Source organism: Argiope bruennichi, chromosome 4 (genome assembly GCF_947563725.1).
Source record: "Argiope bruennichi chromosome 4, qqArgBrue1.1, whole genome shotgun sequence".
NCBI classification, from domain to species: Eukaryota; Metazoa; Arthropoda; class Arachnida; order Araneae; family Araneidae; genus Argiope; species Argiope bruennichi.
The window spans coordinates 49,853,636-49,880,967 of record NC_079154.1 but is presented as its reverse complement, the minus strand read 5'-3'; the positions used below and the strand labels follow the sequence as shown (position 1 = coordinate 49,880,967).

The window sequence follows — 27,332 nt, the reverse complement described above, 5'->3', positions numbered from 1 at the left end:
ATTATTACAGTATTTAAACAAAATTTAAAGGCTATAAATATATCATTTCTAAAAAGCTCTTTTTCCAATTATTTTTATGTTGAATGAAAAATCAAAGAAAGAAGATCATTCTGGTTTTATTATGAATTATGTCTGTTATATCACTAAAAGTTCAGTATGAAAACATCTCTGATAAACAGGCAGAAGTAATGGAAGACAGATTTTGCATGTTATTTTCTGATAAGTTACAGAAATAAAGGAATTAAAAAGGAAAATTCTACATAATATTATAAACCCATAATTTATAATAAGTCTACCATACTTTATTTCTCTACTGCTTATCAAAAATATATTTCATGCATAAAATTTTATGTTATCCTAAATGATACACAAATGACACAGAGAGAATAAATAGTCCCAGGATACAATACATTTTTTAGTTTCTAATCACATTTGTCTGAAAAAAATTAAAGGAAAACTCAGTTTAATTATTTCATCTTATGCTAGAAGTACTGAATGTGGAAAAGGCAGAAACTTTTACTACTATTTTAAATAAATAGTTTTTATATGTCTTGTTATAATAGAATTAGCAATATTAAATCATTAAAAGGAAGAAAATTAAATAATTTAAAGAAAAGAGAGATTGCTGAGAAAGGACAAGGATTTTTGTTACAGATTTGTTAATAATATGCTATAAGATTAAAATATCCATAGAAAACTAATGCCTTTATTGATAGTGAATTTTAAAAAGCTAGTAAATTTAATCACTGCTATGTTCAATATTTAAAGAAACATAGCTAAACTGCATTTTCTGCATTATAATGAAATATTTTATATCTTCTTCCTTGATTACTCAGAGGAAGAAAAACCCTTTTTTTAAGCACTAAATTTCGTGTAAAGTGATCTATAAATTTTACCCATAAATTCAATCAATTTTATTTTTAATTTTCCTCATTTTTAATTGGAACTATGAATTCATTAATACCCTGTTTTCAGTCATTTTAATATAAATTTAAAAATTCTATCGCACTACACACCTTGGCATTCAACTTTCCCCTCCCTGTGAGCTAAAATTTTGGAATGTTCCCAGGAAGACAGTAAATGTTTTGCTCTCCCGCAATTTACAGTTTACACATTTGTTCTTCAGTAGTAGCTATGCAAGTCGCCAAGTTCAAGTGTATGCGCAGCTTCCGAATATGAAGGGGGGAGGCAGGTGTAGTCTGTGGGCGGCTATCCCCTAAGCAAAAACATGAGTCACGAGAAAATTTCATGCAGTAAAAACTGAATATATGCGCATGCCCACAAGTCGGCTCGAATTCCCAAGGTCCAGAATTGAACTAAGCCTAACGTGGCAGGCAAAAAAAAATATCAAAAGAAAAATCTGGGAAATAGCTTGTGAAAAGACATGCGCAATGCATCAGTTTTTACTTTGAAACAGGACGCTGACGTCATCGTCTCCGTCACTCCATTTTGGTGGATGACATCATCAACTGCGTCACTGGGCAGGGGAGTTGGTAGTCGTACTTAACTTGTTACTTACAAAATATTCAGAGAATAATGCTCAGAACTTGACTTTTAAAATAACTGTCATGCTATTTAATACACAGATATTTTTGTGGCCCTTTTCTTATTTATTTTTTCCTTTTAAAGCTATTGATTCGTTGGATTATTTTTCCTTTCCTCCCTGTATAATCACACTATTCAATTGTTCCAAAATCTGAATATGATGTATATTTAGATAGAAAGTACGAATTCGGTGATTTCAGCGGATTTTAAATCATTAAATTTACTGTCAAGAATAAAAGAAATATATTTTTTAATGTTTTGTTATTATTAGAAAACAAGAGCTACAACTAAATAGAAATATAATGAATTGCGATACATTTTTAAAAGTAAGTAGCCAGAAGAATAAAGAGTGAAAACATTTCCATTTAAGTTAAATTTGATTAAAATTCGCAAATTTTATATGCAGAAAAAGAACAATAGCATTAAGAAGAACTGATGTTTATTTATTAAGATGAAAGATTCCATAAATAGGAAATAAATAAATTATTCTATCCCTCTAAAATATGCCAAAGAAAAAAATGCATTTGTGCCGAAAATATTTTCGGCAATTTTTAAAATTTATTTGATAAATACATTTATTGCAAAGTTAAATATTTCCCCTTTGAAAAGTAGACTCTGATGATAAAAAAAAATAATAACTAATTAAATTTTCAACATGAAAAAAAAAAATATTACCTTTGCTATCATTATTCACGCTTTCATTAACTAATGCAACCCGAAACAATGCTTAGTACAGAGGGAAAAGGGAATAGACGTTTCCTGAAAAATAGCAATACATTTTTAAGCAAGAATTTATTTATTTATTTTTATTGAAGGTGTTCACGAGTAAAAAGTTTCTTATTTCAATTTTTTGCATTCATAATTTGCAGTAATAATAATCGAATTGCTCTTAATTCAGATATGAGCAATTCGATTATTATTATTACATGATTGTTATTGAAGACTGTAGTTGATTTTTGTTCGTCGCATAAATGAGACAGCTATTTAATTATTTATATTTTTTTACAATCTTAAATTGTAATTAATTACAAATAAAATCATATACTATGTAAATTTAATCTTTTAAAAAATTGCATTACTTTTCCGGTTAAAATTTATGACTAAAAATGATGAGTTAATAGTTTTTAAATTTATGATGGGCAAAAAAGAGAGAAAAAATCGTCACAAAATAAGTCAAGAACAATAAATAACTTAATATCGAATAGTCATGAAAATAGCAATTCTGTTTTAAAAAAAAAAGTATGAGAACAAACAATGTTTTCGAAGCATACGTGTAAAAGACCAAAGCTTTTCGTTTTATAATTACAGTTTATCAAAGTCCTCGCACGAATATTCATTGCAAAACACGATTTCTTTTTGTTTTGTGGGCCTCGATATCAAGTTTATAATTACCATTCTTCAAGAAACTGTAATCTATCACGAATAAAAACAATACAGGAACCCGTCCTAATTAAAACATACGCTTAAAATTTTAAAAATGAACTTGCTCATATTAAAAATTAACATTATTTTATTTAACATTAATAACAGCTTCATTTTTTTTTTTTTTTTTTTGCATATATGAATGTAATAAATCTTTTTATCCGTACCTATTAAATTATAATTGCTGAAACTTTCACTTTCCTAGTTTATTATTTATCTCAATACACTTCACCAGTCAACCAAAATACCAACTTAGTCTTTCTTTCCGAGTATTCCTTATTTCAAAATTATATCCAAGAATTCATTTAGCAACTTATTCTGGCGCCTTTTCTATAACTTGATGTTTACCGATGATTTGAAAGCTTAGCGTGTCATATTTCCGAAATGATCATGATATAAGAAATCATATATAATATCTTTAAAAAAATCACACTGTTTAAATCTTCACCGAAAAAAATTGTGCTTCGGAGATGCTATTACTTACTTTAACAAAAATACCTAAACTACTAAATTACAGGTATCAGAAAATATTTGGCCACTTATAGGGTTAATAGAGAAAAACATTTTAACTATTTCTCTACTAATCCAGCCCAACCCGGCCGTGAAATTTCTACACAATAACTCAATTTTGGGCCGCTATCTGTTTTAAAAAGACGTGCAGAATGTATTGCAAGTTATCGCTAAGGATTCCCTCGCTTTAAATCTAGAATTCCTCATTTGAAATAGAAATCGGCTCATTAGTAAAGAACTTGCACGGGCAGGTTGGGCCGGGAGAGTAATGAAAGGGTTAAACCCAATTTAATAGAATTAAATTAGGGAAACAGCATCTTACTATTTCATATATTGGCTACAGTGACGTACTTGCGCATTGCATTCCCCCCCCCATATGAGCGATACTTGAAAGATAAAATTAGAAACAATTCAAGGCAGTTTCTGGTTTATGAATTGAAAATCTAAATCGACAACGAGCACAATGTTGAAATAATTATATATAATTTCAGTGCTTTAATTAACTAATCAAATGATTGTTGGCGCACTGTTTGACAAAATAAGAAAAATAAATGTTACGTTTATATATATATTTATATATATAAAAAAAACATAACAGTAAATAATTATCTTTTGTATTTCAAAATGAGTAAATATTTGTTTAATGGAAATTCGAAGTTGATTAAGGTGTATTTCTCAAAAGTTTTTTATAACGTTAAAAAACGATGGCATGTATTATTTTGATCGATGGAAAACAGACACAATATTAATATTCGAATCACATTTGTGTGTATTAAGCATCTGATTTTTTTTTCTCTAATTTTCTTGAATCATATGAATTGCATCTAATAAATATTATATATAATAAAAACTTTTTATATGCAATCCTATGATACAGCTATCTAGGGATTCGCTAGACATCTTTCTAGATTTCTAAACCTATTTGACATCCCCCCCTCAAAACTAAAGAAAAGCCATATATATCCACATGTATTATATATAAATATATATTAAATGAATTGTATGCCCTAAAAAAACCAAGTACCAAACACACAACAGGGAATTTCATAATCATTTTTCTCCCATCTAGCTCAGTGATGTATATTTTTGCTCTGTTATATTACTCTCCAAATATTTGTTTAGAGATACTACAATATCTCTCATTTAAGACACATGAATGCATTACACCGACAAATGTTTATTCTAAACTCGCAAAATTTAAAACATAACAGATTAAATGAATGATTTATTATTGCTATTTCTATTTCAGTAAGAGTCTTCCTCTTTCAGCCAAGTCATTATACATTAAAACGCTTATACGTCGTTCAAGGGAATGACGTAAAATGACGTATAAATGAAACAGCATAATTGAAATCAAAACAAACGATTTTAAAATGCAAATTAAAACAATTAATAGCAATACAGTTTTTTTTTAAAGAATAGATGCAGTAATATATTGCTACATAGTAACGAATAATGATTAAATATCAAAAGTAAATATTTATAATAAAAGAGGGGGAAAAATCATAGTTTGAGAACTAATAAATTTCTTATATAATATATATATGATCTAAAGGCATAAAAAATATGATTTAAAGACATACAGAAAAACGTTTAATTAAAAAAAATATTTTTAATCACCGTCTGATATGTTGATGTAAGTATAAAATTATAAACCGAATTAAACTGACTGTGTTTTTTTACTAATATTTTAACATACGAAATAAATTGAAAGTCAACGGAGTCTGTTCTCCTTAAAGGAAGGTCGAATAAATGCTTGACAACCCTCATTTATTATAGTTTAAATCAGCATCAAACAATACGTATTCCACTAATCCTGAGTCCACAGTCATGATACCGGTATCAAAAGATTCCCTCATAATAGGAACGGAGGCAGCATATTTGTAAATTTTTGAAAGGGGCAAAATGATATACGTGTAAGTTCCGAGTCCTTTGTGTCGTATGAATGAAATACTTTGTAAGTACAATGGTTACGAACGAATCAGAATAAAGGCGATACAATGCATAAATGAGAAACAGGGATATTTTACCGTAGCTATAATATTCATATACAGAAAGTATTTCAAATTTCGCCATTTCTGCATAGAGGAATTGAATCAGTATTGTTTCGAGTTTAACATACAGGAAATGTCCAAGGATCATACTTTTGTCAAAGGATTCTAAAACCTTCCGCGCTTTTGCGCATGCGTCAGGATGGGTTTAATTCGGCAAAATAGGGGTGAGAGGAAAGATGTTTATATTTAACAATAAAGTAAATTCCGGAAATGGCGCACGTCCTTCCGTGTGTCATCCCTTAGTGAGATGGAACCGTCGGAAAGTGGTCGTCTCAGAATACTGAAACGAAAGAAGTTTTTTAAAAATAAGTTTGCTGATTTCTTTTCTTTCTTTCTTTTTCTTTTCATTTCTTTTTTTCTTCTTTTTTTGAAAACTGCATTTTTCATAGCTTTCGTTTCTCGCCGTTGGAAGAAATTAAGTAAAAGTTTCCAAACATTTTTTTCCTATATTTTTCACTCCTTTTTAAAACTATCGTTATAAATAAAAGAATCAAATTTTATTGCACCTAACATTAATTCTATTCATAACAAGCACAACTGTACCTACAATATTTTGGCAATGTTGTTCTTTACTCAATTAAACCTGTATTTTTCATTTACTTAAGCACTTTAGAAAATGATGCTAATACTAAAACTTTGTAAAATCCAAAGTCTTAAAATTTCGCACCGATATTAAATTCATTTATTTGATTTTTTTCCCCCTTCTAAAAGCAATAAAGTGAAAATGGAAACTGCACTAAGTGGAAAGAAATTAATTTATCATCCATTTCGAAAGCCCAGAAAGAAAAAGGTAAAAACAACACCGATCAAAATTAAAAGATGAAATTGGATTGAGTAACAAAGTGAAGTGTGAAATTTAATCTAAAACACAGGAATGAAAATAAAAAGAGCATTGCCAAGCGCGACAAATTACGCCTAAGTGTTTTCAACGAATTGGAGTAATATTCGGGTTATAGATACCTTATACGGTAGTAACAAATGAAAGCTCTTAGTAACAATGGCGTAATGGCAAGAGAAATACTATAAGCACCTATGACGAGGGATGTTGCGGAAAAAAACACTTTTTAAAGCTAAATATAAAAGGGACATGTATTGAGGATGAGAAGTTTCCTGTATGGCGGTTGGTTGTCGTACCCTTGTGCGTACACAAAAAACATACTTCCTTAGGGAAGGTTTGTACCGTGGCCAGTGATGGCCTTTAGGACTCAACCACGTAGCTGTTGCGGCGGTCGGGTCATTCAAGTTTTTCCCGTGTGTCTTCCGCCGGGTTGGAATGGTCGGATCAGTTTGTGGTTACACTATTAAAGATAATCTTACTATAGAAGTATAAAGTGCAGTCATAATATTTGTCGAAAACTGGTTAATGTATTGCACATTTATTTAGAATTCAAGAATATCCACTTAACATAAACAATACAACTTTCCACATTTAGATCGTAGCTAAACGAGATAAATATATTTTGAAGTAAAATAATTTGTCTCTCATGTCAAGTTACCGAATAAAATATCTGTCTTCCATTTTGATCACCTATGAAGTTCAATGATTAAGTTATTTTCTTTAGCGCATGTATTAGTAATTACAGATTTGATCTTAAAATGATATGAGAGTAAAATCATTTAAAATCAGAAGTTTTTATAGATTTGCTCTGCAAGAGAAGGGGGGGAAAAATCTGTATCTTTGATTTCAATTAAAACGTGTTTCTATCCATCGCAAAGTTTTTTTTTTTTTTTTTTTTTTTTTAAATCTTTTGGCATCGCATTAGGTTTATTGGGATTGTATTTACAGGTGGATAGTGATAATTCCTAATTTTCAAACCTGCTTGCCATCATAAATTTGACCACAAGTATTAAATTTTTCGTTTATATTTTTACTATTTACAATTTTCTAAAAAGAGAGACATTTTTCTTTAATCATCTACAAGATAATTATGCAGAAAATCATGCACAAGATAAATATTATCAATACATTTGTATATATATTTATTTATTGGAATGAATCAAGAATGAGATTGACAGAACCTAGTTTAAAGCAAAATTGATGAAAATGTTCTTCATGGCACGGATCCCAGAATGAATCCGACAGCGTGAAAGGTTAAAAGGGAAATTTATTTGCGTACACTCGTTTTCCTAAGGAAGGGAGATAACAGGACATTCTTTGTTTTTCTTTAAAAAAAGCTTGTTTTAAAATTGCATATTTTTAGATTAACCTTTAAATGAAGTTTTCAAATGAGAAGAATTCCATTTCATTCGAAAACATTTCTACGATTAAAAAGAAACATTGCTTAAACACAAAATATTTCCAACAATAAAGTATTAGCATCTGTGTGATTTAAATTCTAAGAAAAGTGTAAATTAAAGAAACTTGAGGAACACATTTACATTATGAAAATCTTCTTCCAGAATTGTCTTACTAAAACAATGCTGAATTTAAATAAATATATTTGAGAAAGTATATTTAGAATATACTATAATGATAAAAACTTGAGAAGAATTTTGAAGATTTAATTAAGAAGTTTGAAAATGGAATGCAATGCAATTCTGCAATACATCCCTCCCCTTTTTTTTGTGTGTGTGTGTGTGGGGGGGGTAGTTAGATTCGAGATTAAAGGATAAATGTACTAATTATGAAAATTCAACAATGGCCATAACATGCACAATATAAAGTTTGTTATCTTTTTTTGAAAGTGGGAAAAGATTAGAAAACAGTAAAATAAAATCACAAGTTTTAATGAAACTTTGTTGGAGTGGTAAACGGTGAAATGTCAGCGGATGATGACATAAAGCAGAGAGATAAGAATGACAAACAGAAAAATTGATAAAAAGCTTTATCACCCGTAGCACAGTTCTGTCTCATTTTCAAAAACGTGTTTCGTTTCGATAACATCTGTGGAAGACTAGAAGTGCCTTCCAAAATTAACCAGTCATGTGAGAAAAACGTATTTTTTTAAAATTCACTAACTAACGTCATCATGAATTGTATTAGTAAACTATTTTTCTTGTAAGTTGAGAGTCAAAAATAGCTAGAAAAGCACTAATTGGGATAAGAAGTTCAATTAGCAGGATTATGCAATTCTTTCATTAAATGAAATAAAAAAAAATAATAGATATTTTTGAAAAAGAACAGTATGATGCATGAGCATGAGCAATAGCATTCAAATATACCGAGTAGTCAAAATCAACTTTTGCCTTTAGATTTTCAAAAGAGCTATATCTGACCAAATTTAAGATTTGTTAGATTAATATGCTATTTTAAAGATGCATAAAAGCTATCGTGAGACAAGGGTTGAGTAGAAGAAACAGAGGCAAGTTCGGTATAACGTCATTCGATTCAACAGATCATAACATTTCACATACCGTCGGTCAGGGGATATTATATGTTATTTCAGAAGAACAACTCTACTGCCATTAAAGCCCCGTTCCGACGACCTGTTGCCTTTACGGATATGGTCGTAAATCTGTCAATTGACCCATTTTAGGCCCACCCCTGTTTGTGGACGTCGGTCGGGAGCTTCCCGTAAATTGTTGATAAAATGAACTACCATCGAAGAACCCCAGAAAACCACAAGAGAGGGGAAAGAGGGCAAAATGTGCCTGTCTGAAGATGCGCACGGGCCGTCGGAATGGGACTTATTACACACATCAGTTTGGTGTCAGAAGAATGACACAGGCTTGAAACAAAAACGAAATAAACTTCATAAATAATTAATTGCACCAAACATAAGCATCGAAAATTATTATTATTATAAATTATCGAGAATTATTAATTGAATAAAATAAATTTATGTAAAAAATGCCTGAAATATTAAAAATATATATTAGAATTATTGCACAAAAGAAAATTAATCGATCTTACGAGTAATAAAACTGAAATATGCATTTTTTGGGGAAAAGTGCATGCCTGAAACAGTTTTGAGAACGGGCCATAAAATGGACATTTTTTTTTAACCAGATTGCTAATTTTCCACCCTTACTTACTGGCTTTAATAGAAGTTACACTATTACAGCAATATAACTTATAATGGATTACAACTCTTAGATATTTCTTTTGCGGTTGTTACAAACTATTTAATTGATTATTTTCTATATGAATAAAATTTATACACTGAAAAATAGAAAGTTTTCGCTTAGCTCATACATTTAAAAACTGCAATGGAACTATACGGACATTATACTACTTTTTAAGGAGAAATACCACGAGAAAGATAAAATAATAATAATGCCGATCTCTGCTCTGGGAATGATATTTCACTATGCCGATGTAGTATATACATGATGCATTTTCAATAAATTTCTAATCCGCAATCGTCTAATCTCAAGTTATAAAATCTAGAGTATTCATAAAATAATAAACGCATAAGTATTCATAATATAACAGAAAATTGTGTTGTAAATATCAAATTATAAGGAAAAAAAAATACGCAAATTGCAGTGATTAAAAATCTAATAACCGAAATTTATAAATAATTGTTTTTCGAGAATAATGAGAATATATATTTCAGTGAAACCTTAGAAGTGATATAGAAATCATTCCGAAACAGTCATAACATATTCATAAATGCTTGCGCAACTAAGTTAGCAATCCCCTTCATTAAAGCGAATATATATCCTTTTTCTACCCAGTTCAATCTAAAATTAGCGCAAAAACTGTTCGAAAACAAAAGTTTTACTTTGTTTTCAGAAAGAAAATTGAATGAGTTTCTACAATATATAAACGAAACGGAAGAAACCTCATAACTCTTATAGAAATTTTGAAGTAAATCTTAAATACTAATTAATAAAATATGTTTTTTATATATTGGATTTGAAATATGTTTTTTTTTTTTTTTATAAACGTAGCTTATCAAAAGAATTTTTTTAATCAAACTAGAATGCAATTTCAGTTCCCCTCCCTCAATCCTTTTACGAAGATTTGTTTGACTGCAGTTGAAACAAAAGATCGCAAAATTTAGAAATTAAACTTGTCTAAAATAACAAAATATAGCGGCTTTTTTTCTTAATGCCTTCTTAAAGCTAGTGTTACTTTAAAAATTAATAAAGTAACATCGAAGTCCATTAATTAATTAAAAACTTTATACTTATTACTTTTTTTATTGATATATGGTAAAAAAAAATAAAAAAGTAGCTTTGGTAACTTTAAAATCTCACGACATAATCCCTAAAAATTCTTCTATTAATTCCCTTAAGGACAAATTGAGGGAAGAAAGAGTTTAAAGCGAATACAAAATGGCTTTAACGATGGAATAGTATAAAAAAAAATTAAAAAAAAAAAACAATAAATCAAAATATTTCCTGTGAATTTTTTTTAATGGTTTTAGGCTAAATTTCTTTTGTTTAATTCTAAGTTTTTCTAAAACTGAGAACAGCTTCTTTACACTTTGTAAAACGAAAAGCATTTTATTCCTTACTTGCTGAATACGAATCAATCGGGAAACAGGATTACATCAGTAACAACCATGGGATTAGAAATAAACCAGTAAGGTCTATTCAATTATAATTATGTAAAGCTGTTTTTCCTCTTATTATTTAAATAAAAATATCATTAGTTTTGTAGGGCGAATACAAAACAATTATAATTGGCAGAAAACCATTTCATGGGCTTTTTATATGGCTGCTCATACTACTAATGAAAAATGTGCATGAGCAATAGCGTATAGAAGGAAGGGAGAGGGAGAGGAGCAAGGGACAATAATAAATTAGGCGACACCTTAAGGGGAGCAGGGAGGCCACTATAGAGACTACCCTTATTGGATTTATAATACATTTTAAAAACCAATTCTGATAAACGCACGGTAAAATAAGCACACACCTTGGGCGTTATTTACATTAGATAAACCACTGATAATGACAGAGAAAAAAATCATTCTATGCTTCGGACGCCATTTATAATAGTTGCACAACAAATGGGCAGAAAAGCATTTATATTTTGTTTCCAAGTATTTCAAAAATCAACAAATGATGTAATTAAAGTAGAATAAAATGAATAATTATATATATATATATATCCTCTAATCATCTATTGCATAGAGATTTTAAAAGCAAAGATATTCATGACACATTTAAAAAAAAAAATCTGAGACAATAATAAATTATAATATTTCAAGTCCTTTCTGCTTTTTTACGAAGGTCGTGGTCGGTGCAACATCTGTCGTGTATTAAGCTTTGGAATTATTTTTGTTTCCCCCGAAATCATAAAAATGCATGATATGAAATCTTGCAGGTAAATCTCCAAAATTGCGATTGCATAAATGATTACGATATAAATTTTTATTTCCAAATGCATAATATAATATGGTAGTCTATATAATGTATGCAGCTAATATATTTTAAGGATACTTCAGCCATGATTTAGTCAAAATCAGGGGGACGTTACACCGAGATTGACGTAGATGGATGGTATTTACATGGAGACGATCCAATGAGATATGATCTGAGATACTCCTCGGATTTCATTTGAAGATAATAGAATTCTTTGATCAGTTATTATTTATGAACGAAGTAGTATAAATTATATAATACGTTCTTCGTTTTTAATATTTTCCATGTGTTTTCGAGAAACTAATATGGCACATGAAATGTACAGTATTTTTAGTGTCCTATCAAAATCGTAAAAATTCGAGCACCTGAAGACTCAAGAAAATACATACGTAATAGAATAAAGGTGGAGGAAAAAATTAACGGAATTTGATGCACAAAAATGCATGAATGTAGAATTGGAAGTAGTCTGGATAATTTAACAGTTTAACATGCATTTCACAGAATGTCTCGGCATGAATTTTACACGAGTGATCGGTAAAGTCTTCCAATTTCATATGTATGTATGTAATGTTATTTCTTAATTTATATCCTGATTATTTTTCTAATTTTTATCTTAACTTGGCCATATTACTTTATTCTAAAATTTTCCCTTAATTCCTGATCTAAATAACCTTTTTCCAAAATTTCATTATTTCAAACACGCGCTCTAAAAACTGCTGAGTCTGTAATTCTCACGCTACACGTGATGGGATAAAAAAAAATAGACACGTGTTGAAAAAATCCTTAAAAGAATCTCCTAGTAAAAGAACTTCTCATACTTTCGCTCTTATGTTCTGATGAGAATCGTCATCATCAATACATACAAAAACGGAACACATCTCATAGAAAAATTAATTTAATTCTCAATTTGTCTTCTTATTGGGTACTCATGTGCAAAACTATGTTATATGTACACATATATGCTAGATAAACGTTTTTGTTTTTTTTTCTTACTATAGAGCATTGAAAGAATTTGCAGTTCTTTAAAAATAGCCATAACTCCGTTTATTGATTTAATTAAGATGAAATTCGGAACCAGGAACTAGACCCTCGCCTTTTAGTGTACCTACAAGAATGACGAGAACCAATCAACATACCAGAAGCTTCTCATCTTCAATTACGGGATGCCTCCCCCACCAACCCTCGTGGGACATCTCAATGTTCAAGGCAATCCAGTAATGTATTAGCAACACGGGTTTGAATGTAAATAACAGTTAAGGGCAGTTAAAAAAATCTTTAATCTGCTGTGCGACAAAAAATACTCCAACAGTAATACTTCCCTTAATGAGCAGAAAATTCATGTACAAAAATTTTGTAACTTCTTTCACTTTAAATAAAAAGGTATGTCCATACTTGGTTGAAAGACAAATAAGTATGAAAGTGTAAAACAGCTACTTTATATTTTCTAAGGTATTTCTAACAGAATTTCATACATTATTGATAACAATATTCACGTGAGAACTAAGGCGAGTAAATTTTCAGAATTTTCAACTTGGGGTGATCTAGGCACAGAACGCAGAACAAGACGAGACAGTTGAATGAATTCACGTATAGAATTAAATTATACAAAAAAGGGGATTGGATATAGAATTACCATTATTTATTAAATTAGATTAAAATAAAAATTAAACTGAACTTTTTATCTGGCCGTAAAAAATATTTTGGACATTTTATTCAAAACAAGCACAAAGAGTCTAAAAGCTGGTCTGATCACTTTATGAGTATAGAAGTCTCAACTAATCATTAACTATAAAGATTGATATTTTAAACCATTTAAAGCCTTTTAAAACTAAATACTATACTTGGACTCTCTTAATATCAGTTTTGACGACCATGATTAATTGAAACCTAATTATTAAAAAATTGAATTATTATGGTCAATTAAGAAAATTGTTCGGCTTATTGCCTTTTCTGATTTTATGTCATCCTCATTTAAAACTCACCTAGCAAGGAATGATTGTACATCAGGTTTCCAACGATTGGGAAAGCGCCACTTACGAATTCAACACATAACGCAAAATCGACCTTGGAAGAGTTGAAACGAAAATAGCGGTCAAGTACAAAGGACGAGGAAAAGAAAGTCCGCACGAAATCGCATCGTTTCGAATCGATGGCGAATTTGCAGGAAGTCAGCATGAGACTACTCAATCTCCCAGATCGGATGCATTAAAATAGAGTGTTTAACATAAGAACTGCATGTCAGAAAATAAATCACTTGCCTTGGAACACTGAATTTCCATTTATTGAAGCTATCCTGACAATATAATCCTGAAAAATGATTGTTCTACAGTTGATTCCTACCATTTGAGCGCAAATCGAAGTGATCAAAAGCGAAACTTCTCTGTCGATGAATTTATTAAAAACGCGCATTTAGAAGATAGATAATCCGGACACTTTTATTTAATGGCAGAACGATGTCACTGGGCTCGACTCCATTATAAATGTTTATGTACACAATGGATATAATAGGTGCAAGGCTATTAACATGGTTTTAATATCAATCGCAATTTAGTGCTTAAAAATCGTTAGTTGATACAAGTTAGGTATAAAAGGCTTAACTGTATCGAAAAGAAATCAAAATTCTCGGCAAACCAACTGGTCGACGAAATGGTTAGTAAAAAAAGTATGCCCGACAGTTATTTTAAAATAATATTTTGCTGAAAAAGCTATTGAAACTAAGTTACGTATAAAAGATTCAAATTAGCCACTCATTCCGGTCAGATTGAAATTTTACCAGTCATTGATTTCGGCGAATTAGCTGGTCATCAAAGGCGATTAGTAAACAATAAAAAGCAACAAAAGACCATAAATCTCCATTCATTAAGTTACAACTGAAATAGTTCTGACAAATTAAACGCATTTGCTATTGAAAAATCAGTCCTGTGCCTTTTGGTTACTTGGTAATAATAAATTATAAATGAATAAAACGAATCGATTAAGAAACTGAATCGAATAACATTTTCACGAAACTGGGACACTAACCTCTGACGAAACACTTACAGAAAAGCAAAGGCTTTAAAGCAGACTAACAAAGTAAAGAACTGCTGTATCATATTAAATCATAGTTTAATGGGAGGGGAAAAACAACATGAAAATAATTTTAAGTCAGACACAGGTGGCCGCAACACATGAAAAAAAAGTAAAGAAAAAATGTTCTTCCATTACTAGCAATGATACAAACACTTCTTCGAGCAAGTGCTAGTAAATATGTTGCGAAATAGAGCAACAGGTGTCCATTTAGTTATGAAATTTGAGACTTCTATAAAATTTTTCAGGCGATTTTATTTCACGGTTTTTCAGATCTAGAGATAAGTTAGAATTACATAGCTTGCTACGCTTGATGTTTCAATTTTCAACCTCGAAGATATAAAAAAATACTGCTTACTACATTCACAAGTATGCTTTTCGAATTAGATTTTTCTTTTAAAGAAGAAGGAGGAAAAAAAAAAAAAAAACATCCGCAGACATAAGTGATGAAAATCCGCAAGAATTCCGAGGTTACTAATCCCCTAAACAAAACTGAACAAATTTACAAATAAAAAATTGTTTATAAAAAGTCAAACAAATTAATCGATTCAATTACATGTTAATGCAATGTTTATTTAACATTTTTAAGTTCACGGAAGCTCATTAAAATTAATCATCCCATTTATATTTTATTCGGCAAATGCTGGTTATCGTAGTTAATAACTTTTCATGGCTGAACGATGAAAATCTAGAAGAGAACATAATTCTTAATTCCACTGTCGATTATTTTTTTTAAATCCGTAATGCTAATTGCCATCGATAGATGCATCGAAGTCAAATAAATTTCATCATTATCATTAATGGAATTAAATCCAGCCTTAACATCAGTAGGCTTTAGATTTGGACAACTACTCCTCATAAAAAAACTTTAAATATCAAGCGTTATGAGAAATTACATTTGAGACAAAGCAATGCATCAATATTCAAGAAAAATTAAATTCGGAAAAGGAGTCAATGCCGATTTGACTAGTTAACTGTTTTTGACGATTATACTCATCATGGGAAAAGTATAACATTTTGCAGTTTGAATTACAATTTTAGTAAAAACTCAAACATATTCGAGATGTTTAAAATATTTTCGAAATCAAAGGAACAAATAAAAGATTATTATGCGTTGTACCATGCTTTGCTAAATACCATTCTCTAACAGCAAATTAAAATAATAAATTAATTTTTATTTCTTTTCGTTCATATGCAAAAAATGTATGTTAGTTTAAGTAAATAAATAAATGGGATTATTGAAATAAAAAAAATAGTCATTTCATTACAACATTATTTCATATAACACATACTCGTCACCCTAGATTTTTTCGACACAATTTAGATACGAATGTTCAAAAGGGGTCGAAACTGTTAAATGCAAGATTTATTTACGATTTTTAAATTCAAGGAATCACATCAAAATTTATTAGTCCGTTTATACTTTTATTCGGCGAATGCTGGTTATCATGGCTAAATGATGAAAATATCGAAGAGAACTTAATTTTTAATTCCATTATTGGCTATTTTCTTCTTAACCCTTTGACTACACATTTATTTGAAACGACTTTTACATTTCAAGCGCATTTAATTCTCAGAGCATGTGAGAGCAGTAGCTTTTAAGTAAGAATTTATTTATTTATTATTATTCGGAATATATACTGCTGCATAAAACTGAGATAAACTAATTAAAATTACAAAAAAAAAATCAAACAAATACGGAACGTTCTGATACGTGAAATGTACCCAAAGGGTTAATCCGCAATGTTATTTGCCATTGGCAAATACATCAAAGCCACATAAATTTCATCTGCGTATCATTAATGGAAATTGAATTAAGTCCAGCCTTAACATCAATAGACTTTATGTTTCGATAATTACTCCTCATAGAAAACTTAATAACAACGCATGGCGTGAAATTACATTTGAGACAAAACAGTGCCTCAATATTCAAGTAAAATTTAATTTGGAAAAGAGGTCAATGCCGTTTCGTATCTGGGAGTCAGGTTTCTATAATTATTCCATCAAATATAACTTTCCCAAATACATTATGGTAATGACTGAATTTTTCTGGAGAGATTTCTATACTTATTCCATCAAATACATTATGGTTGTTCACTGATTTTTTCTGGAGATGTTTATAGTCATTCCATCAAATATAACTCTCCCAAATGCATTATAGATGTTGATTGAATTTTTCTAGGGAGAGCTTTAACCGTGTTAGATCAAAATAAGGTTTTTAAAATAATAGACAAATGTAAATCATTTTTTTTAAAAAAAGTAAACACTTCATCCTTAAATATACTGAAAGTATTTTCACTCTGGAGTTATAACCATATGTCAGCGGGCCTTGAAGTTCGAGATTCTCTGTTCTAGAAACTAAAACATATAATTAAAGAGGTTTTTTTTTTTTTTTTTTCCCCTGTTAAAAAAAAGTTTGAATCCTCGTTAACTTAGAATTTATTTTTCGGCTGCCTTTGAAATAGTTTTCGAGAGAAGCAATGGGACGAAAATAGCGGCGTACAGGCAGAGGCAGAGATGATAAGGGGAGAAACCTGCTCTTCGAAGAATGTAGCCCAAGGTCTCGAGCGGCCGGGGCGGATCCATGGTCACTTACTGAAAGACACGTGTTGGACTGACCAAAAAATATACAGAAAAGTATCAAAAGTTGCATTATTTGCTAAGGATTTTAAAGTCAGCGTAAACTGAAGATTAGAACGGAGTAATTAAAAAATGGATAATTTCTTGCCAAGGCGAAAATATATTTAAAACATTGGTATAAAAGTGATTCTGAAGTAAATTACTCGCCAGGAGGGTTATTATTGAAATCGATATTTCAGAAGAAATAAAGGAAGGTAACGCAAAAGTTAAGCTTGATTCTGTAATTTACATAAAATGTTTTCTCACATTTAAAGGAATAGAGATTGTTTTACTAATAACTTATTTGAAACAATTTTAAAATAACATAAATGCATTTTTTGATAATAAAATTTTTGTTCATTTAGCCTTTTCTGATCAATATTATAGGAGTCGATTCATGTTCTTATGATGCACAGCAAATGCACCAGGCCAAATTATTTTCGGATTCCACTGCACATGTCGCAAGGGGGGGGGAAGTAAATTGTTAGGAAAAAAATGTAGTTGGACCGGAGGGGGCATATGTATGTGAAATCATACTAAAGAAAGAAAATTATTTACCAAACGATAATTAAAAAAAAGCTTCAAAAAACAAAATAAAAAAATTGGTATTTGGTGGATGCATAAGTTTGAGATAGATAAAGCATTTTGATAACGGTAGCTTTCAAATTTTCTACTTTATGTTTGTTTCTCTCTAGAGCTGTATTTCATACCATCATGCTACTAAATTTATAATAGTAAAAAATGTCAAATAATCATAAATATAAAAGAATAAAATACAATTATGTAAATGACGTCAAAAAATAGACATTGACAAAAATAATTTTCCTGTCTGTTCCATCACGTTTATTTTGTTATTATAATATCAATAAATATCGAGTTTCTGCCTAAATAATATTTTGTACAAATGTGAAGGCTACATAATCTAGAGTTATAATAAATCATAAAATATTCTTTTCCACTAAGTAAATAAAAAAATCGCAAAATTAATTAAATTATAAATATATTGATTAAATTTTTTAAAAAGTAGAACTTAATTAACATTTTATTACAATAGGGGCCTCATTCGCAAAGTCTAGCGCAGCAAAATATCTAAATCTGCAGCTGCATTCCAAATATTATAAACAAATTAGAAATATCAGTTAAGAAGCAACTTTTTAAGGTGTGGGTTTATTAATAAAAATATAATACGAAGGAAAAAGAAAAAGCTACAGGGAAATCCTCAAGACAAATAAACAATTTCGATTGTCTAAAAGATTTGCAAATCTTTCCATTATGTCTTGGGCCAGAATCCCAGCGAGAATTTGAATGGGATTTCAGGTTCACTTTCATCACGTTCGCTTGCGGTTTCATCACTCTCGACTGCCAGGCCAGTGGGTCAGCAGTACTAGAAACGGGTCTGAAACGCAGACGACACTCATTCAGCTCCCAGCGAAGATGGATTTATTGGGCAACTGAAAGAATTTTAACTTTCTTGTTTAGAGAAAGTTATCGTCGAAATATTCAATTATGAGATTAAATTGAATTTCGACGAGAGGAAAATTTATGGTTTTTTTTTTAATATATATATTTATCTTTTGGATGCCTGTGAAGAAAGTTTGCAAAACATATCGTTAATTTTTTTTGACAACACATTTTAAAATTTTTAAAAAGATAAATGTTTGATAGTCTCGATTTTATTTAACAAGCCGCGTTTGGTGAGAGTGATTCAGTTAGATCGCTGGGAGTATTAACTGTCTTTAATTGTCTACTAAATCCCTTATGAACAAGTGTGACATTCACGATCCCCCCCCCAAACGTTTTTTAATCATCAAATTTTGACAGACTTTAAGGCGATGTTAATTTAATAACCTACACTTGTACACTGTATTTGCATTATTCCCACTGCGGTGGGGGGGGGACACCATTCAAATGTAGATGAGAAGCTTCCGGTGTGGTGGTTGGTTCTCGTCACCCTGCTGGTTACAGAGAAAGGTCCGAAGATAGGACGTACTTTCCAAGAAAAAGGTTGCAATGTGACCGCTGATGGCTTTTAGGACTCAACCACAGTTCCCACCAGTTTTGCTGTCGCGGTGGTCCGGTCATTCAGTTTTTTCCCTGGACCTTAGGGGGCGTCTCGGAGTAGTCAATTAGTGATTATATTTGTATTATTGATCATGTAAATGAACTTTCCTAATGGAATCAAGATACATATGGCATAATAGTGCTACAGCAAGCGCAATTTCTGGGTTTGGTTTAGTTATATTAACGTCCCGTTTTAAAGCAACACTAGGGCTATTTTGGGACGGACCTCGTAATTTTGAACCACGGTCAGATGACGAGGACGACACCTGAGCTGGCACCCCCGTCTCCACACCAGCGGGAGGACGTTTGGTTATGACGGATTTAACGTGCAACAGACCCCCTTACACGGCGGTTCGTAGGTGGAATTGGGTCACGAATCTGAAACCTTCCGGTTCCGAAGCCGAGACCTTACCACCAGGCCACCGCGGCCGAATTTCAGGGTTATTTATTCTCTAAATGCACACCATCTATAATAACTTCAATTTCTAATTCCTCACAAACTATGCAGATCATAAATATAATATTTCATCAACTTTCAATATTTGAAGAAAATCATAAGATTAAATAATTGACGTAACAATAGAAAATGATTTAAATTCCAGAGCAGAAATATCAATAAATCGCTCCGAGGTGCACATTTTTTGCTGTCACGTACATACACTACTTTATTATTTGTGTAAATGAACACATTAACTGCCGTTAATGAGTTGCTCAAAGAAAGCACTTCTGAATGCGCCATACGGCAGCTAACGGTCGTAATAAAAAGTTCTAAATTTTTGTTTCCAGAAAGCAGGTTACTACGTTAAAGATAAATCTTCAAGAATTTCTGTTGATGGCCAGAACTATCGAGATTCTTAGTCTTAAAGAGGATATGCATTCGTCGGGTAATTCATTTTCAACAAGACAAAAAAAAAAAAAAAAAAGATATTTGAAAGAATTTGTAAATGAAGCAGAAATATGAGTGTACGGCATGCAAAATCTATTTTGATATTATACAGAAATCCATTAAAAGGAGGAGAAAATCATAGTAAGCAAGCTAAAAATGATGCGATAAATTGAATTCCTAGTACTAAACGGTTGTGAATCACCGTTTTGACTTATTCGGTTGATTTACAATTTAATATTCCATCAGTTTCCTCAAGCGCATTACAAACAATCTATGCCAAACGAAAGATCAGTCATTGTTTCCAAATCGGATATTTACAACTTTTCATAGTTTCGAAACAAAGACCAGTAAATAATTCATATTCCAAGATAACAACAACAATAAAAAATAACGCATGGCCATATCGCATTCAATTCGAATAGAACACTATGATCACGGGATATGAGGAGCCAGATGACTTTCCTAACTCTCGAAGTAATCTCGGAGGAGTCACTCTTGCAGAATTCTGTTAGGGAAGTTTCAGCTACCCGGAGGTGTTTCCCCATTTAATCCGTCTGCGATATGTCTCATCTGAATGGCCGATTTTCCGAAACTGATGATTACATGCTTATTTTTGACAGAAGAGAACATTTGTTACGATACTCTCAATCTTCTGCTGATCTTTAACATTTGAACTACTAAATAGTTTTCAAATGTCATGTTTAAAAATTTTGATATAATTTATGTATTGTTCTAGAACTTAATGACGACTTTTGATGAAATACAAGAACAATTACTTATTCCTATTCAATTTCCTCTCAGCCATTTTAACTTCCATAATCATTATGACCTATAACTATTTATGCCATGACCCGTAAAAATGACAGCATTAGCAATCTCAAAGTTTATGAATTATCTATGCAATGATGGACATCAGTACGTATTGACATTCATTTATACATTGCCTTCAGACATTTCCTGAAAAAAAATTTCCCTAAGAACATTGCTTTCAGACATTTCCTGAATTACATTTTTCATATGAAATTATACTGATCGACCCAAAGTGTTCGGCGGCCGTTATAATGGGATCTATTTTATTCCGATTATGATTCAGTTTAGAAAAAAAGCTCTAACTGGATATTTTTATAAATGCTGATATAAACGTATAAATAAATGTTTTTGTTGTGTTTTTTATTAATAATTAATGAATTATTATATTAAATGTTATTTTTGCTAAATTACATTCTTTTATTTACATAAACTAAGCCAAACGTTACAATGAAAGCCATGGTGATCAAAAACTCGTCAATTTGACGGGTGTGGTAAAACTAAGTATATATTTAATAACGGTAGTTCTAGTGTTAATAAGCATGGTTCATGATGGAGAACAATTATAATTTTTTCGGACAGAGCATGAATATTTCGCTTTAGAATCTATGAAAGACATTTGAAGTTCTACGTTTGGTAGAAGTTATGCTATTGAAAGTTCTACGTTTGGATTCATATGACTTATATAACAGGATTGAAAGTAACTAATAAAATAACATCAAAAGCAGTCGCAAAAGATATTTAATTCTATATTCTAATCAGTGATAATTGAAATTGGCAATATCTAGAAATTTAAGAATAATCACGTCACTGGTTAATGAAGCCTTATGGAAGTATGAATCTCTTATGTCCGTCGAGACTATGGAAAGAACTTCATGAAATATGTATATAAAAATTTTTTTTACCCCAAACTTTCTCTTATATTTAACAATTTTTGGAGTTTATAAAATTGTACACTTGTTATTTCCCATACTTTATTGGCGGAGATGGAAGATTAAGACGATATAAATCAATGAAACAATATATCATTTTTTACTGGAGGGTTGTGGTCAAACTGACCCCTAGTGTGCTAGTGTTTCTAATTCTTTTAATGGTATGACTATGATAATGAGCAGCACAAATACAGAGACTTTCTCGCAAGTCTTCCTACTTACAGACAAAATGATGATAGCTCAAATTCGTCATATATTCACGACATTTTGGAAAGAGATTATGATGAAGAACTGAAACAAAACAGATTCTGAATACTCAAGAAAATTTGATCGAGTCCTTTCCTTCTCATGAAAACAAAGTGGCAAATCCTCATATAAAATACTTCTTTTTATAATATAAATAAATTGCCTTGAAATTTATATTAACAATTCATTTTATTCTGAATGAAGAATGATAAAAGTATTTCTTAAATATATATATAAAAATGAAAAACAAATGTTATGAATTTCTAAATTTGTATATTTACGTTTCTTTTCTTTTTTTCAAAAACTTTCAGATGTAAACTATATATAAAATACAGATTGTCTTATTTTTCCATTATTTTTATATAGGATAAAACTTCCTTACATTAAAAATAATTTTTACATGAATGGATTGGGGGAAATGGGAATGAATACAGAAAAAATATGGAAAAGAGGGCCAATTTTTTTTCTTATTAATAATCACATTTGTATCATAAATAAGAACATATTTACAAGGGAAAACATTTATATACTTTGACAATACTTTATTTTCATATAAATAGCCAATAAGATACGGGGTAAGTGCCTGATAATTTGGGGTCAAAATGACCCCGTGCTTATGCTAATGTTCAAAAAATGGGTGCTTGTGCTGAAGGGTTAAAATGATTTCACAGAGAACACATATTACTAGTATTTAAATTAAAAATAAATATATCAAATTTATATGCAATAGGATACTTTAAAGGACTTTTAACTAGCAATAATATTCCCAAACTATAAACTTGAGCTATCCTTGAGTATATTTACGAACTCTTTCCAGTTAAGAACCTTCACCAAGATTTTTCCAAGCCCAATGGTGGGACAGAAGGTCAAGTAAGAGACCCATCATGGATGAAAGAAATGACACTACTAATTTTTCTTACTTTCATTTTTTTTCTTCTCTCTGCTGAAAATGAGATAGACGTTGAAAGTGGCTTATAAATAAATTGGTCATGTCAGTGGTAAAAATGAGCCAAAAAGAAACCACAGGAGAATCTTTGTTAGAAATCGGAGAATTTCAGGCGGAAATCCGTATCCGATTAGGAGACGGAAATTCACATCATCTCCGTCGATAAAATGTGTCGGCACAGAAAGATACAATTCTTCTCTCAATTTTTTTTCTCTTTTTTTTTTATCCATTCGAAAACATAATTCTTGTGTTTAAAGAGATTTCTTTCAAATTAACTTGATCTCTGATAACCAAATGCAATTCCCTTTACCCATTTCCCCCATTACCAGCTATCATTTTGGTATGGTTTAGTGAAAATTTCATCATTTCTTCCGTTCTCTAAATATTTTGGAAAAAATGTGATTATTACTATAACACAATCATTCAAAGTTCAACTACGAAATGATACCGGTTGACAAGATGGGGGAAAAAAAAAGAGTCAATTTGAATGCCAGTTAAGAGTTCCAAGACAAACTTCGATATATTTAAAAACCTACTACTTCTAATTGTGACAGTTACAGTCAGAAAGCAAACATTGAAAGTTATTTTTTACCGTGATATGTTGGAACAGTATTTTAAGTTCAAATAAAAAAATTATTGGGTTCTTAGGTGATCCGAGATTTTCTCAATCTTGTAAAAATTAACCGGAAATTCAGTGACGACATGGGCAGTGGTCATGGCATACAAATCATAAAAAATGGGACTCTGATGTATTTTTAACCACTGCGAAGTGGAAAAGTTACTGCATCCTGCCCTTAAGCAATGAACAAGAGACACTTTATCAGAATTTTTAAAGATTACAAAAGGATAAATGGTATCGAATATAATTAAAATTACCAACGATTTAATCAGAAAAAATTTAATTGATAGTAATCAAATTTAACACATACTTTTTTGAAATAAAATTAAAAATTGAACACTCATTTTGCAAAATTTCCTTTATGGAGAAATCGATAGCCCTCTTAGTTTCAACGTACACTAATAAATTTATTTAAAATTTACAATATATGCAGTCATCAGAATGTTATTTTATTGTCATGTATAGTGATAAAAATTCAAGAAAGAAAAGAGTGCATATATGACATCTCAAGAAAGGAAAATACAAAAAGATCACTAAAATTGCTATCAATGATTTAAAAAGTTACATTTTTGTAAACAAATATAATAAAAACAATTAAAAAATATTTTGTGAAAAAATATTATGATTATTCAGTGCTATAAAAAATGTATTAAAATTATAATATCGCACTTAAAAATAGACCTCTATTATTAAACTGTATGATAGAGTGACATTCTAAATCAAGGTTTTGGAGCGATCCTTTGGACGAAATATTAATGAAGTTTCAATGTAATACATGACACTCATTAAATAATAAAATTTTGAACGCTGTTATACGAAACTTGTTGTTGTAATTATTGTTTAACTTGTTGTTGTAATTAATGAGACTGTCTTTCTTCTTTTGCTTAAAACATTGGGCAAGAAAGATCGAAATATAATCAATGAGCTTAAAATCTGAAATGAAGGATTTGGAGATGAAATGAAATAATAAATTCAATGGAAATCCAAATGCTGTAAGCGGCTTTCTTAAAAAATTAAATCCCTTATTTTTTCATTCTGCATTATCAAGCGGAAAGGCCGACGGAATGAAAATTGTGCGTCATGGAGTTGACGTGGCGACGGCTAAAATCGGAATAGGGGTATTTTTAGACGGCCGACGAGGCGGGAAGACGTAGTTCTTCGCTGTTGTTTCGAACGCTCGTCAAAGAAACTTCTATCCAACCACCATCATCCACCCGAAGTCTGGCCTGTCTTAGAATCTGCGAACTCACACAAACCGAAAGAACCTGAAGTAAACAACTACGCTAGTCCAGATCCACAAAATATTTCTGTCAGCCACAATATTTGAAGTTAACTGTAATAAGCCATAGGAAGTAGGCCTAACGCTTTGAAAACATATATTTAAATAATATTTTAGAATCCCTTTTGCAGACAATGTGATTGATAATGATTAATGGGATGATGTTCTGCAATCAACTTAAACACTAAATGACCAAAACTTTTTCATAAGTCGATCTCGCTTTATTGCAAAATATATAAGTACAAAATTAATCTAATTTTCGTCACTGATTACAGTTCAAAATTTCAATTATTAATTCATACTCATGTCACTAACATCGATTGCACTAGACCAATTTAATTTTTAAATACAATGGGCATCTAGAATATGATATTTACCACGCAAATATAACATCACAAGATGGGCTCCATTAACTCTCGCAAAGTTTCACAACGAGATTTGGATCAAATGAATTCCGAAACGAGCAAAGCTTCACACAAGTCAAAATAATTGGAAATGCCCATTTTAATAGGAGATTAAAGTTTACAGCGTTAAACGAATTCCAGTTTCCATTAAGTTTGTGTCATTAAAATTATTTGTTTTCATTAAAATAGTTATAAATTGTAGGGCATTATTTAAATAAGTGACGAATTCTTGACTAGGCAGATTAGGCACATGCATAGGATCACTGGGCTGGTGAAGGCCATAAGCAGACCAAGTTTCGTTGCTAAATTAATAATTTTGGAAAGAAAAAAATTTATACATAATAAAATATAAAAACCTAATCAATTATGCCAGGCAAAGTCTTTATATTATCTTCTGTGTGTCATTACGTTTATTTTTACTGCACTTGTTAACAATGAAAATCTGCTTAAATATCATTGTACAAAGTGGATGTCGCATAGACAATGGCTCATAATAAGAAAAAAATATATGCAGTTCCTTAAATAACCAAAATAAAAAAAATCATTAGCATGTTGTAAACTTAAAAAATGTGTTGATATATGAAATTAAATTACCATTTTATTAAAAGAAGTACCTCATATTATTTTTTACTGCTTAATACCGCAGCGTGTCTAAATCCGCCAGTAATTTTTACTGTTTATTTTCAAAATTGTTCGTTTGTGTTTTATGGCACAAAAGCCATCTTTGGCTAAGCTGCGCCACACTCATCAAAGCTGTAGTGACTATTTGGTATAAAATTCAAAAATTTCTATACGGATCGGCCATCTAGGTTTTCGAAAATATAATTTAATGATTAGTAAAAGGTACAAAGGCATTCAATTGGCTAGTGATTGATTTGCTTTTCATTAATTTGTACCTTTATCAATTAATTACCTCTGTAGACTTTAATTATTTTCTTTCGTCGGTATATTAGAAAGTTTTTATTGAGATAAATTTCATTTTAATGTATAGCTTAGCTTAACATTTTGTAATATCCATACATTTACAATTTTTTTTAAAAAAACGAGTAAAACTACAAAAGTTATTAGAATTTTGTAAGCAATCATTTGGATAACGATATTAATTTTTTGACATAGAACATTTTCAACATTATAGCTGGCAGAAAAAATAATTACAAACATTTAGTGTTTTTTTTTTTTTTTTTTTTTTTGTCTATCCATACGAGCAATTTTCCTTTGCTCAAGCTGTTTTAATTCTCCTCTCTAATTCCATTTTATTACAAGGAACAAAAACAAACCTTTCGGAACACTAATCATGAGTACGAAAAAGAATATCAAAACATTTTCAATTCCAAATGATGTTCTAATATCATACCCAACCATTGGTAAAAGGCGAAGTATTTTACAATATAATGAATTTTACAATCATATTAAAATTAAGTTTCATTTTTCTTGATATTTCTACCATATTTAATCAAAAGCCTCCAAAAATCGCATTTCGGGAAACTACGACGAGTGTCAACAGCGTTTCGCAATGAATTCAAACTGGAACAGTTCCAAAACGATTTCTTGGGTAGGTAGGTACATGTGCATCTCATTCTCTTCAACGGAAAAGTGATTTCAGCGTGACGTCATGGCGAAAGTTTTCCCACTTCGTCACTTGTCGTGACCCCATTTGCGTGACCACTCCGCGCCTCCCACT

The 27,332-nt window shown here is 30.6% G+C and overlaps 1 protein-coding gene across 8 annotated transcripts in view; it reads right to left on the bottom strand.

The window, feature by feature from the left end:
- The window catches only part of LOC129965867 (cyclic AMP-dependent transcription factor ATF-1-like), a 53,945-nt gene that overhangs the window by 15,051 nt on the left and 11,562 nt on the right, over window positions 1-27,332 (bottom strand). For 4 of the 8 annotated variants that reach the window (XM_056080110.1, XM_056080109.1, XM_056080111.1 and 1 more), the window contains exon 2: window positions 2,221-2,304. The exons of 3 other annotated variants lie outside the window; for them this stretch is intronic. In XM_056080110.1, the coding sequence (XP_055936085.1) occupies window positions 2,221-2,232 (12 nt within the window). In that variant the 5' untranslated portion in view covers window positions 2,233-2,304. Of the gene's footprint in view, window positions 1-1,016; window positions 1,262-2,220; window positions 2,305-27,332 lie in introns of those variants that run through there. One more of the 8 variants, XM_056080114.1, reaches the window with a different exon arrangement.